The 13,100-nt window shown below is 40.0% G+C and overlaps 2 protein-coding genes across 2 annotated transcripts; one reads left to right on the top strand and one right to left on the bottom strand.

The window, feature by feature from the left end:
• Positions 1-5,462: 5,462 nt before the first annotated feature.
• On the top strand, positions 5,463-6,380 carry CORC01_12014 (uncharacterized protein; the record flags this gene model as incomplete). The annotated part of the gene is made up of 1 exon (XM_022623636.1): positions 5,463-6,380. One exon carries the CDS (start codon positions 5,463-5,465, stop codon positions 6,378-6,380), a length of 918 nt encoding a protein of 305 aa, XP_022469848.1.
• Positions 6,381-7,994: 1,614 nt separating this feature from the next.
• Positions 7,995-8,828, bottom strand: CORC01_12013 (uncharacterized protein; the record flags this gene model as incomplete). The annotated part of the gene is made up of 1 exon (XM_022623635.1): positions 7,995-8,828. The coding sequence occupies one exon, from the start codon at positions 8,826-8,828 to the stop codon at positions 7,995-7,997; it is 834 nt and encodes a 277-aa protein (XP_022469847.1).
• Positions 8,829-13,100: the final 4,272 nt, after the last annotated feature.

Here is a 13,100-nt window from a genome sequence, read left to right as displayed (position 1 = left end):
AACGTGTAGTATTGAGATCTTGAATAGAAGCGACAAGGTCGTAGATGCAGGAGTTCACAAAGGAATATTGATGCAAAAATGTCTCTATGCAATTGAGGACGGTCGAGTTGCCTTAGTCCGGGTAAGGTGTCTTGTTATTGAAGATCTTCAAGAGAGAAACCAAGAGGTGTCTTTCGTCATTATATACTATCCTTCCACCAGCTTGTTACCTCGTGTTTTAAGAAGTCCTACCATGAATCGGCGAGTCGGCCGGAGTACTGATTCGCGGTGATGTGAGCAACTCCGCAACTCCGGCTTGGCGCCTGACAAAGCGAGCACTGGCAGCTCCGTGATTCCGGCACAATCGCATCACTCCGTGCCTCCCTCAAGTAGAGGTGGCATGAGTCATGTTGGATGACTTTTGTTGGATTGGTCACCCAGTCATTAGTCATCGGGAATTGGGGTTTCTACTGCAGAAACTCGTCACATTCCAATTTGCGTTAGCGCGTACTCCAGTTGTCTTACCAGAAATTTGACCAATATGAGCCTTCCCTCAGGCTGTTAACCTCAAATTGTGGCGAAGATCAGCTTGTTTTTGGTACTGAGAAGGGCTTTACGCAAATCCGAATTTGATGAGTTTGTAACGTAATTTCATCGGAGATTTGATTGATCGGAGAGGACTGTTCCGTCATCTATGCGGGTCGGCGCTTTGTTCCTCCAGTACGCCGTCAGCCCATCTTTGCATTTGTGGGGTGCTACTCTTCTTGGGGAAGCTTTGCAGGACGACACAATTTTCGGGTCATACTTAACAACCGCAACGCAGCCGCCAAGGCAATCCGATTCATAAAACAGATCGAGATCCCTGGGCAATACAGCATCGAGTCGCAACCCACGAGATCAAAGAGTTTGTGCGGACGATGGCGTCGCTGATGGAGCGTTAATCAGAAGAGGATCAAGCCGGGAAGGTCGTTCCGGGGGTAGAGTCAGAAGCGAAAAGGATTTTTATGTTAGCGTAGGAAGATCTGAATTGCATGAGTATTCCTAAGGCGAAGTAGATATCGATATTGAAAGTTGGTACAAAGAAAATACTTGCTGCTAAGCAACGAATTGAGCAGGTCCGAGGCCGGAATAATCGAATCGGGGATTTCGTCCGGGCCACCTTCGATTATGATGATGCGAAGAGAGACGCTGCTCGTCACCACAATCTCGTGTAATCGGTCTTGGACCAGGTTTCTGCGATTGAAGCGGAGGCACACTCGTCCACAACGAATCGACTCGAGTCCGGCGAAAGAGAGGAACAAAAAGAAGTTTCGACACCGATGATGAAGCGCTGGAAAGGCAATGCCCGAAGAAGGCAAAATTCGCCTGCAAATGAGGGCTGGCGAAAGCAAGAGTTGCCTCAGATGGGACAGAAACGACAAAAATTACAGAAGCGACAGAAATGACAGAAACGCAGCCTAGTCTCGGCATGGTGACGAATGAAGACGCGGCTTGGGATGCACAATTTGACAACCAGATTGCCACGGATCTGCAACAGAAGAACGATTGATGTCTATGCGGTGTCGCGAGGTCTCCGCCGCAGCGCTCGTATTGCGGCACGTCGAGACGCTTGGAAAGCTCTTGAGCCTGACATCTCCCAACAAATTTTGCGTTCCAAGACGACAGCAATGTGCTCAAGACCAAACAGGCGGACCTCACTGGTTAGGACTTCAAAAGGCCATTCAACTAAGGGACAATGGCGGCGGAAGCGGTGGAGCTAAACTCGGACGAAGATTGCAGAGGCGTCGGTAGAGAGGGCCAGCCAATGAATGGCCTCTCATCAAATAACCTAACAATCGCCTTGTGAAGAGAACATCACCATTGCCTAGACTGTGAACTTTGCTGTGCACTGTGATCTATCCTGTAAACTTTGGCCACGTGCCGCCGTTGTTGTTGTGCTCCTTATGTTCTTCCTCTTCTCTTGTCGACGCGCGAAGATCTTGAAACCAACTCAAGTCCCTTTGGCGTAGGCGTTGCAGGTTCTCCGTCTCCAGAAAGCGCAATAATGGCACGTCTTTCGCAGAATGGAACCGCGACTTCGCCTGCAGCAACTCGCGAAAGCTTCGCCAGATGTGGTGCCTTTTGTGGTGGTGTGGGATTGCATCTGACATGGGACGGCAAATCCTCACTAGTAGAAGCTTCCGCATGGATTGAGTAATTCGAGGCTGCTAACTCAGGTGTAAGGCCTATCACGCGTCATCTAGTCTCTCCTACCTCGGCCCAGAGGGACATGATGGTTCACTCCTGGGCCGCATCGTCAGAGCGTGTCTCGTCAGGCAAGCCTTTGTGGCTGTTGCGTCCTCATTGTTGACAGGTTGTCATGCCAAACAAATAGTTAATCTCAGCTGTTGGGAACGGCACAGTTTTGGGGGCCAAGCTGTCGAGTGAGCAGGATACGAGCACGACTCCAAGCCTTCTCTCATTCCCATCGGAAAGACAATTGTGTCAATGATTCGTCATCGCATCATCTTGTGACTTCCCATGCCAAGATCCTTGGCCAGACCGTTCGAAGTGCTTCGGCAACAGTAGTCGCATAATCATAAGACGCCACCCCCATGACAAATGACCGGCTGGATGAAGGTGGTAACTTTGGACCAAAGACTGCTGTCACATATCATACTTACCACCTCCTCCTCCAAAGGGTTCATTTACTAATTATACACATACATATATACATAGTTTGCTACGCCCCGGCTCGGCGATTCAGGGCTCGTATGCTTAACTACATGGTCTCCGTCTTCGTTCATATCCCCACCTCCTAGAAGACCATACGCATATCATCAGATTCGGCGTTCTGTCGTCGGCCTCCTAAGCTAGTCCTGCTGTTGATGGCACGAGGGTGCGGGGGGTGTCGTCGACTAGTGTGTGAGTTGGTATGACGGGGCAACAAATTAGTTATGGTCCTTTTGCCGCTGGCTGATCTGTGCATCCAGCATCTCCGTACTCATTGCAAATTTGATCGTCTCTTTGACAACGCCTGATTGTACACAGTCGAAAAGACAGTAGCTCAGCAGGCAATCACAGGATGGAGAGAACGACGGGACTGCGTTTGTGCAACCAGACATATAGAAAACCTGACAAGTACAGTAGTACTGCAAACCCAGAGCAGTCGTACGCGAATCCACCTGCAGTTGATGCAGCTGATCACTATATGTTTCATTTGAAATAATGTTATTCTGTTTCTTACGACTGTGTAAGGGAGGGGTTTATGTCGGGCTACCCCCCGGAAACTCTTGCGAGACTCAGGTGCGCTTAAGGTGTTTGCGTATCCCATAGATTATCGCTTGGCAAGACTGGTAGAATCCCCTCAATCAAAGATGAAAATGCAAACCACAATCGAATCCGACTTTCTCTCAATCCGCGCAATAACCAGATCAGGTACACCTTCGTCTTGCTGACTCATGGCCTCGAAATAGTAGAATTAAGTAGCACAGACAGTTATTTGTTGGCAACTTTTTGCAGACGCCCCACTGGGCATAAAACGATGATCAAAAGTGCGTAAGCATCGAGGTGCCAGGTTGATTTGATAATGTACTCGTAAGATCCCAGTAATAGAGGAAGCAGACTCAAACCGAACACGAGGAAGGAAACTACGCAGGAGATGATTACTCCAAAGTACCGTTGTGATCCTGTTGACCGACAAATGCCTGATAAATGCTCGTTGCCTCAAAAGGCGAAAATAAGAGACGATAATGAGTAATTAAGTGGTTGCGTCAGCATATGTGGAAATAGCTCTACAGGTTGTTACCTTCAATATTCCTCGCCTCTCTCGCTCCGACTTCTCTGCTTAAACTGCTGTTCTTCCACAACGTGACCCAGGTTCTGATACTGCCCACAGCGGGTTCGAGGGATACGTCTGGTAGGATCGAAGTTACAGCAATATAGGAGACGTCCAGATGGATCACCCGCGCGGGCTTGTTAGTCTTGAGCATTGAACTGAGACTGGGTGAGATTCTCGTAACGCCAACATCAGTGACAAAGCGGGGTTAGGCCCCTTTCTAAGTCACCCAGGCGAGCCAGGATTGATCTCTGGTTCTGATAAATTGCGCGCGCAGGGCCTGATCCAACCACTTTTGCACCCTTCAATGCAGCCTTCAATGGTATCAAAATGGACTTCACCGTTGATGAGTTACGTGCAATGTCGCGACTTAGAATTCAAAGTAGGCAAAGTCCTGCTGATGACGCATGACTGGTACTAATAATCTCTAGATGAACGCGGGCGACGTGAGATGTTTGACAACGTACGAAACAACCTTCATACAGACATACAAGCCGTTTTTGATAGATCATCAAACAGAACGGAACGGCAACGAAAGCCAACGATCTTTACCCGCCTCGAGCTTTGTACAATGCGAAAGAAGTGGCGGTAATGGAAACTCTGTCACTTTAGCAGTCAAAGCTTTCTGTAGATCAGTGGTTTGTCAAAGCGTGGCATTTCTTATTGAACTACATGGCGATGAGTGTTTTGAGTTGGGCTGAGGATAGCGCAGAGACTGTAATATGAGTCGGAGGACTTCGAGATCAGCCACGCAGCCTGTTAGATGAAATTCGGGTGCGAACAGACATGTAGAGAAGGGTGGCTCGGAAAACAAATTTGTCAAGTTGCGCAAGATTCCTTTCTCAAGCTAGAGGCAAGCGGGAAAGGTCGAAACTTCTTATTAGAAACTTGACCAACCCCTCCTGCTTGACCACGCCAAGCAACGAATGAGAATAGAAACAGGACATCGCCAGACAACCTGGAAAACATAATCCTGACTACGTAGGCATCCGATACTTGGTATGCTAAGCCCTTACGAGTGGTGAAGCCGTAGGACTCTATAGCTTCATATTGCTCGCGTCAACGTGATGGTGGCAGGCTACTTCACGTAGGAAAGGTGAGTTATCACATCTACCTACCTTAGTGAGGTTCAAAGGATGCTGGGGTACCCATCTTCACTCTCTGCTTGAACGTAGAGAAGGAAGAGGAAGAAGAAGGGGGAGAGGGGGGCAGGCACCAACGGTTGTCTAAGGTGGGGAAATATTTAGTCAGCATTCAGACACGCCCATTATTCTGAAAGCAGCACGTTAGAATCACAACGCGACCGCTCGCAAAGGCAGCAGCCGCCTCGCATCCGTGTCACAGATGCCTTGTTCATCCACCGTCTCAGCTCGAATGTATTGAAATTACCAGAACGGCAAGGAACACTCTCTTGCACGAGCAATACCAGAGTCTATCATCACGGGAAGCTTCGAAATCCGAGCCAAGCTCCAATGATATCAGCTACCTAATGTTCAAGCATCAAGAACGACGTAGTCATCTTCGTTACTGGAAATAGAGATTTGTACTCACTGAGTGTCAAGATATCAATTTTGCAACCCCTCCTACCAGCCCTGAAAGCCAACCATACCCAGTTACGGCAGATGGGAAACAGCTCCGACCCGAACCAGCCAGTCAAGAGAGCAACATGGTGGTCGGTGCTGTCTTTGACTATGACGTTTGTCATAGCTCCCAGGGTCATCAGGATTCCCCTTCAATTGGCGCACACTCTCGCCAGACTGCGAGCCCCATCGAGGTGGTCCAGGCATCATTCCAGGAAAGCGAAATACCCGCCTGCAAGCCATACGATGGTACCATCCCTAAAGCCCGCGCCCCATCTCCTGCAACACCCTCTGATGAACCGTGTCAAGGGCAAGCCTTGGATGATACAAGCAGCGCATCCACCCATGTCGGGTCCGAGGCCACGAAGGCTGTGTTCAGTTCCGATGCCGAAGTATCTTCCACGTCGCCGTCACTTCGTCGTTTTCGCCACAAATCCTCGCAGATGCATGAAACCATGCGGTATGAGGACGGTGACGCAGGCAGTGAAGATCCAGGAAACGAGGACGGTCTTGACAGGCTAGGATCTCGACATAATGAAGAGAACTCTTCTTCTCCTCCAGATGTTGAGGATTCTGGCTCGAAAGGCGATGATTCAGATGACGTCCACCAGGGTCGCAAGCGCCGCAAAATCTCGACATCTACTTCCTGTTCGGTCCGCCGTACCGCCGCCAGTTTTCGGGGCTCTCGCAAAAGACAATCGGCAACACATACCGCGCAGTCACCTAACGATATCCGAGCACCAGAGACAACGCCAGCCCCGTCTGAAGCTAGCGTGTTGCTTGCTCAGTTCGAGGAATGGTCTCTCAAAGATGTCTTGCTCAAGCGCATTACTGAAGGCGGCAAGACAACATTCCAATTACAGTTTGAATGGGACCACGATTCGTGTCAGCTCCATGTTGATAAATCCGTGTCGCATCCGAAAAAGCGCAGAAGGTTGCCCAAGACTTTGCGTTCGGCTGCAAAATCATCTGGCGGAAGAACAAAAGTAAAGAATCAAGATTGATGACAAAGGGAAATGGCAGGCCGGCTGGTAGAGTGAGGCTTTTCTTGCATTCGTTCGTGTAAAACTTCTCTCAGTTAGCCTAGAGAAATGTCAGGTTCTCGACTATTTCAACGGTGCATGTATGGTGAAGTCTGAGTGCCTTGTATCGATATGTAATTAAGTCCCAGCGTTATTTCATAACCGTGTAGGGAAATCGTAAGTATCTTCTACCAGTAACATGGGCAGTTGCCAGTCGTCGATGCGAGGTCATCGTTATCTGGGGCCCCACGTCCACAATTATTCGCCTCTTATCTGTATCATTGTATAGTATAGTGAGGTAAAGAAGTGTTTCAATCAATATCGTGCTCAAGATATCTTTGTATATATCCCATGGTCTAGGTTCGCTTACACGCTTCATCTTGTAAAATCCCGTTGCTATTATCCAAAAAAAGCTTGATTACGGTCTTATGCCCGTATCTCACAGCCTGGGAAAGTGGCGTCTCGTAATACCCATCCATGAAGTTTGAATTGAGGCCATCTACACTAAGGAGGAGTCTGACCACCGCCTCGTGTCCAGCCGCGGCGGCGAGCAACAGCTACATCCACTACTATATGGTGATTGAGAACCATTGACTCGCTCTTCATCGGTTTGAGGGCTGTCGGGCGACGCGATATCAGGCAATCTGCTCATTAGGCTGAGCATCTGGGCCTAAGATCGCATTAGAGATAGTAGAGATAGTAACATCATGTGCTTGCCTGATGCTTCTGCAGATGTACTTTCACGTCATTTCTCGTAATGGATTCGAAGCAGACATCGCACTGAAAAGCTTCGAGAGTCATGTTGTAGAGGTGTTAAAAGAAAGAAAGTTACACGTTCAATCGGCATACTTGCTTGTACCCCGCCCGTGCAGTGTTAAGTTTGATTTCCGACGTCAAGACACATCACGCAATTGCGGACAAGCGACCTTTAACAAGTACGAATACCCTGTCACGATGCATGGACGATCTGCATCGTAGACAATGGACCCCTTTATTTGGGGGCTTTCTGTTTTCAGAGAGCATGATTTGCTGCAACTCCGTGATTGGTTGAGCAGTGGCGTGTCGTTTTGGGCGTTAATGACTGACTTTTATATTTGTGAACGATTTTTTTTTTCTTTTCTTTTTGTTATAACATCGCCTTTTGTCGTCTACTTTTCTCATAGTACCCGATCAAGCACGCACGAACGATGTGGTCACTCTAGAGAACGTGATCGAGGATATGGGCAACGCAAAATTGCTTTCAAGATTTGCTTCTGTACAATTTGTCGATTTTTTTTTTAACATCGCTAGAACAAAGTGGTAATACAAAAACAAGAAGGCTCCATTCCGCGCCAGACACGTCGCAAAAATGCAAGCTTCGCCGTGGACTTCTTCCTCAAGGCCATGGGACTGATTCGACTGATGTCCGCCTCAAAAATCGTCCAAGAGAGCGCAAAAAGGCTGGTAGACGTTGGAAGAGACTTGTCGGACCAGCGATATTTCTATTGGTGATTTATTCTGACGATGCTGGTGGATTTGATGGTCTAGTTTGGTTGTATGTGCAGCTAACCTCCCGCTAACCACCAAGCCGATGTGGGCTTGCATGTCCTGGCTCTGTCATTCATCAGCAGGTTCCACCCCACCCCGGAAACTCGTGCCTTCAAGGCTGCTCTTGAGGGTGCTCATCTCGTCCTCGAGTTCCAAAGGCAAACAGTCTCGCTTCGCCGTCTCAAAGTCTACCAGAACCACGTCATGCCCATCCCGCATAAGAAAGTTATGTTTGTTGATATCGCCAAGCTTGATACCGAGCTCATGCAACCGGCCCAAAGCCTTCTTGCAGTCGTTGATGTCCGCTGGCCCAGCGGCTCTCGCGCCTTCCACCCACTCAGCGACAAAGCCAACCACGCGCCCATCTTGGCCCTCGGTGAGATGGCCCAGAAAATTAGGACCGACCCCGCTGTCACTAATCCATTGATAGGCGGCCGTCTCAACCTCAATGGAGGGGATTTCCCAGGGCCAGACCGCGAGTTTGATGAGCACGGGTTTGCCGCCTTTAACTTCGGGATGCGTTGAGACGTGGACTCGTTGCCTCACTCGCTCTTGTCGCGTGAATTCCAGCTCGTTGAGCTTCATGGGATGCCAACAGTTCTTAACCCCGGCGAGTTGTACTGTCTCGGTCCCGACGAAGGTAGCCTTCCCCGTCTCGGAGTCCCTAGCTACGTAGCCGTGGTTCCAATCTCCAGTCGGAAATGGTGGGAGGAGCTCGCCAAGCAGGATTGGCTCGAAAGTACGGTCGTCCTCGGCCCCGCGAAACGTGCCTGGCGCTGTGGATATGTACTTCACATGTTGCCCGTCGACGAGGAAGCGATAATCGCTATCGTTCGTGTCGTCGTCGTCGATGAGACATGCGAGAAGCCGGACGTTGGTATTCCTTTCTTGAGGGACAATCATTGCGGAGAAGCGGTGTTGAGGCGATAGGAGATGGCTGCGGATCAGTAAAGAGGTGCTCTGGATGCAAATGGCGGCTGCGTAGCATGACTACTTGAGAAGGCGTGATCGGACAGGAGCTGTTGAGAACTGGATGGTGCGTCGAGCTGAAAGATCAGAGCCTGGGAGGGCCTGGAGCACGAGACAATGAAATTGGCTAAGAGGCTCAGCGACGCCGTGCTCCGGCTGGCGGAATAGACTTTAAAAAGGAGAAGTGTGAGTATACGCGCTGTGGAAGTTGGTTTCTGATGGCGGGGCTTGCATCTCCCAGGAGTTGTAGCCAATCAACTTACCCTACGTGCCGCCCAAGGTGAGCGTTGGCCCCTCACGTGATGACTTGGCGGCATGGCGAACGCTGACGTTGGTAGTGATGGCACAACTCGACTTAACACCACTGGGTACTAGCCATGGCGACGGGGAGACCTATCCTGCTGAGAATCGAATTCCTCGGTGGCGGATTCAGTGAAAGCATATCATAGCATGGTGTCACAAGCAGCCTAAAAGACGCCGGGCTTGCTGTTCCGTTTGCATGGGTCATATTGTGAAGATAGAGTCTTAGGTGCCGGTTGTTTTTACAACTGGGCTTCTAACAAATGATGCCATCAATTCTCGATACTGCCATGACTGGGATCTCATGACAGCGATTACTTGTACGACAGTGCCATCATGGGCTACGATGACCTTAATCTGCATGTGCGCCTTTCACTCATTCACAACTCGTCGTTGGCCGGCCTTTTCCCGTCTGCTCTAGAAGCACGCCTCCTAACCTCGTTCGGGATCGGCCTCCTCCCCGCCATCTCCTATATAAGTAACTATTTATTAATATTAGCTCGATACGTAGCGAAATCCTTAGCCGCTTATTAATCCCGCGGAATCTAAATAGTCTTATTTATTTTAATATTTAGTTATAATCTTATTAAAAGGGTTTTTTAATAAAAATAATTGAAAATAAGCGTAAAATCTAATATTAAATTAATGATTAAAGAAATTATAAAAGTCTATCCTCAAACCTAGCTTAAGTTTATACTATATATAAATCTTATTTTTAAATATAATTTTTATCTATATATTTACTTAATAGCGTTTATTTCCTAAATATATAGGTTTTATATTATAAATTCTTACACGATAGCTTTAAGAGGTGGAAGATAAATATATCTTTATAAAGAGATAAAAATATATAATATTCATATAAAAATAAAAATATATAAATAAAGGGGTAATAATACGTAAATAACTAAAGTCTTTAGGAGTAAAGAGAGAAATATAATTAAATTACTATATAAAAAGTTACTTGTTTAAAGAAAGGTCTAAGTAGGTAATGTCACGCCTTTATATAGATATAAAAACCTCCTATTAGAATATTCTATAGCTTATTAATAAATATTAAATTAATAAGCGTATTTATAAGTGATTACGTAATCGTAATATATAATATTACGACCTAATACGCATTGCTAGACTAGGGCCCTGCCCCACAAGACCTACGGCGGCTACTATATTATATATATAATAATAAAAACTTAAACGGCTCTTTTTAAATTAAAAGAATTATAAATAAGTTATATAATTATAATTATATAATAAAATAAAAAATAAACGTTTATAAATAAATAAAACGGACGATTATAAAAATATAAAATAAATGATCGTTTAATAAACGGTCGGATAATAATAAATAAAATATTATAAAAGATATATTTATAATTAAAATTTATATATAAAATAGCTTAAGTTAAGTTTAAAAATAGACTTTTATAACTTTTTTAATAATTAATTTTATATTAAATTTTATAATTATTTTTAATTATTTTTATTAAGAATTTTATTAATAAAATTATAATTAATTATTAAAAACCTTTTTATTCAACGATTTATAAATAATAGCTTTTTAAAACTATTTTAATAACGATTATTATTTATAAATATCGTAGCTTTAATTTTTATTAATATAAACCTTATTATAATTAGTTAATTATAATATTTTAATTATTTTTATTTAATAAATCGATTTTATAAAGTTAATTAAATAATATAAACGATATTTTTTAAATTAATTTTATTAACTTTTTTATTTTAAAAAAAAAACCTATTTTTTTTTAATATTTAAATTAAAAAATAAAAAATACTAAAGATTTTAATAAAAAAATCGATTTTATTTTAAAAATCTATTTTAAAATAAAAAATCGTTTTAAAAAAAACGACGAAAATATTATTTAAATATAAATAATAATTAATAAAATTATAAATAATTTAAAAAAAAACCAAAAAAATTAAAAATTTAATTAAATAAATTAATATATTTTAAAAAGCTATTAATATTATTATTACTCTTTTTAATAAAAAATAATAAAAACTTAAATTTAATATACTTATTATTTTTAATAATATTTTAAAATTTTTAAAAAGATTTTTAATTTAAATTAAAAGTTTTTAAAATTTTTATTAAAAAGATTTTAATAATAAAATTAAAAAAATTATATATACTATTAATATTTTTAAAAAATAAGCTTTTAAATAATTTGAATTTTTTTAAAAAAAGTATTTTAAAAAAATCTTTTTAATAAATATTTTATTAAAATATAAAATATTTATTATAATTTTAAAAAATTTAAAAAAGCTTTTAAATTATTTTTTTTAAAATTTAAATAAAAAACGATAAATTAAGCGTAATATATTATAATTTTAATAAATTAAATTAATAAAGGATTATTTAATTAAATTTAAGCGATTTAATATTTAATTTAACCTTATTAATAATATTAAGATTTTTATATTTTATTAAAAACTAAAAAACAAAATTAAAAACGAAATTATTAAATTTAATAAATTAAAATCTTTTTTTTAATATATTAAATTTATAATTAAAATCGATAACCGTTTTTATAAAAAAAAAAACGATAATAAAAACTTAATTTAAGACGTAAATATTAATAATAACCTTAATATAACTTTAATTAAAAATATTATTATAATAAGAATAATAAATCTTAATAAACTATTACTTATAGATAATATAACGGATTTATAAACTTTAATATAATAAAACGAGATTAATCTTATTAAAAAAAAGAATTTAAATATTATAATTACAATAAGTTAAGATATATAATTAAAGATTATAAATAGCTTAAACGAATTTAATAACGACCTATTTTTAAAAAATAAATTAATATTACTTCTAAAGAAATACTTTATAAATTATTTTTATAAATTATATATTATAACAATAACTATTTTAGTTATTAAGATAATAAAGAATAATTAAGATAATATTTTAAAAAACCTTTTAATAAAACCCTTATTATAATAAATAAACAAAAAATAGTTTAACGTTTTAAAACTATCGAAAACTATAATAAAGAATATATTTAAATATTATTAATAATATATAAAATAATTAAAGTATAACTTATTAGTTTTCTTAACTAAGCGTAAACTTTTATAATAATAAAAAATAAACTAAAAAAAAGGATAATAATTAAAAATAAAAACGATTTATTTTAATTAAAAAATAAAATTTTAGTTTATAAAATACGGATTTTAAATAAATTTATTTATATAATACGATAAGTATTTAATAAAATAATTTAATATTATAAATAACGCTTTTTAATAATAAAAGATTATAATAAAGATTATATTTATATTTTAATTAATTATTATAAAGCTAACCGATTATTAAAAAAAAAATAATTAAATATAAAAATAATACTCGCTTTATTTTAATAACGATTTTAAAAATAATTAAGAATTAAAATAAAAAAAGACTTTTTTTAATTAAAATACGAAATTAATAAAGAAATAGATATTATATATTTAATTTACGGATTTAAAACGTTAAAAAAACGGTATTAATAATATATTAAAGTATTAAGTAAAGCTTATTATATAATAAACGTTTATATTCCTTAATATTTAATTATAAAAATGGTCCTTACTATTTTATAATAATAAATAAAAAAATAATATAAAATAATAATAAAAAACGATATACTTCGATTAAAATAAAAATTTTTTATATTTAAAAAAAACGCTAAATTAAATAATTTAAATAAAGAAACTATTGATAATATATTTATAAAATTTAATACCGAGGGATTAAATTACGACCTTTTTTTGAATAATATTAATATATTAAATTATAAATAGTTAATAAACTAATAATCGTTTTATAATTTAAACGAACTTTACGATATTGTTTAACGATATATTTAGTTAAAAATCGATTATAAA

This window comes from Colletotrichum orchidophilum (assembly GCF_001831195.1).
Source record: "Colletotrichum orchidophilum strain IMI 309357 chromosome Unknown Scaffold_140.1, whole genome shotgun sequence".
Lineage (NCBI taxonomy): Eukaryota > Fungi > Ascomycota > Sordariomycetes > Glomerellales > Glomerellaceae > Colletotrichum > Colletotrichum orchidophilum.
The sequence above is the reverse complement of the archived record's forward strand: the minus strand, read 5'-3'. Positions and strand labels throughout refer to the sequence as shown.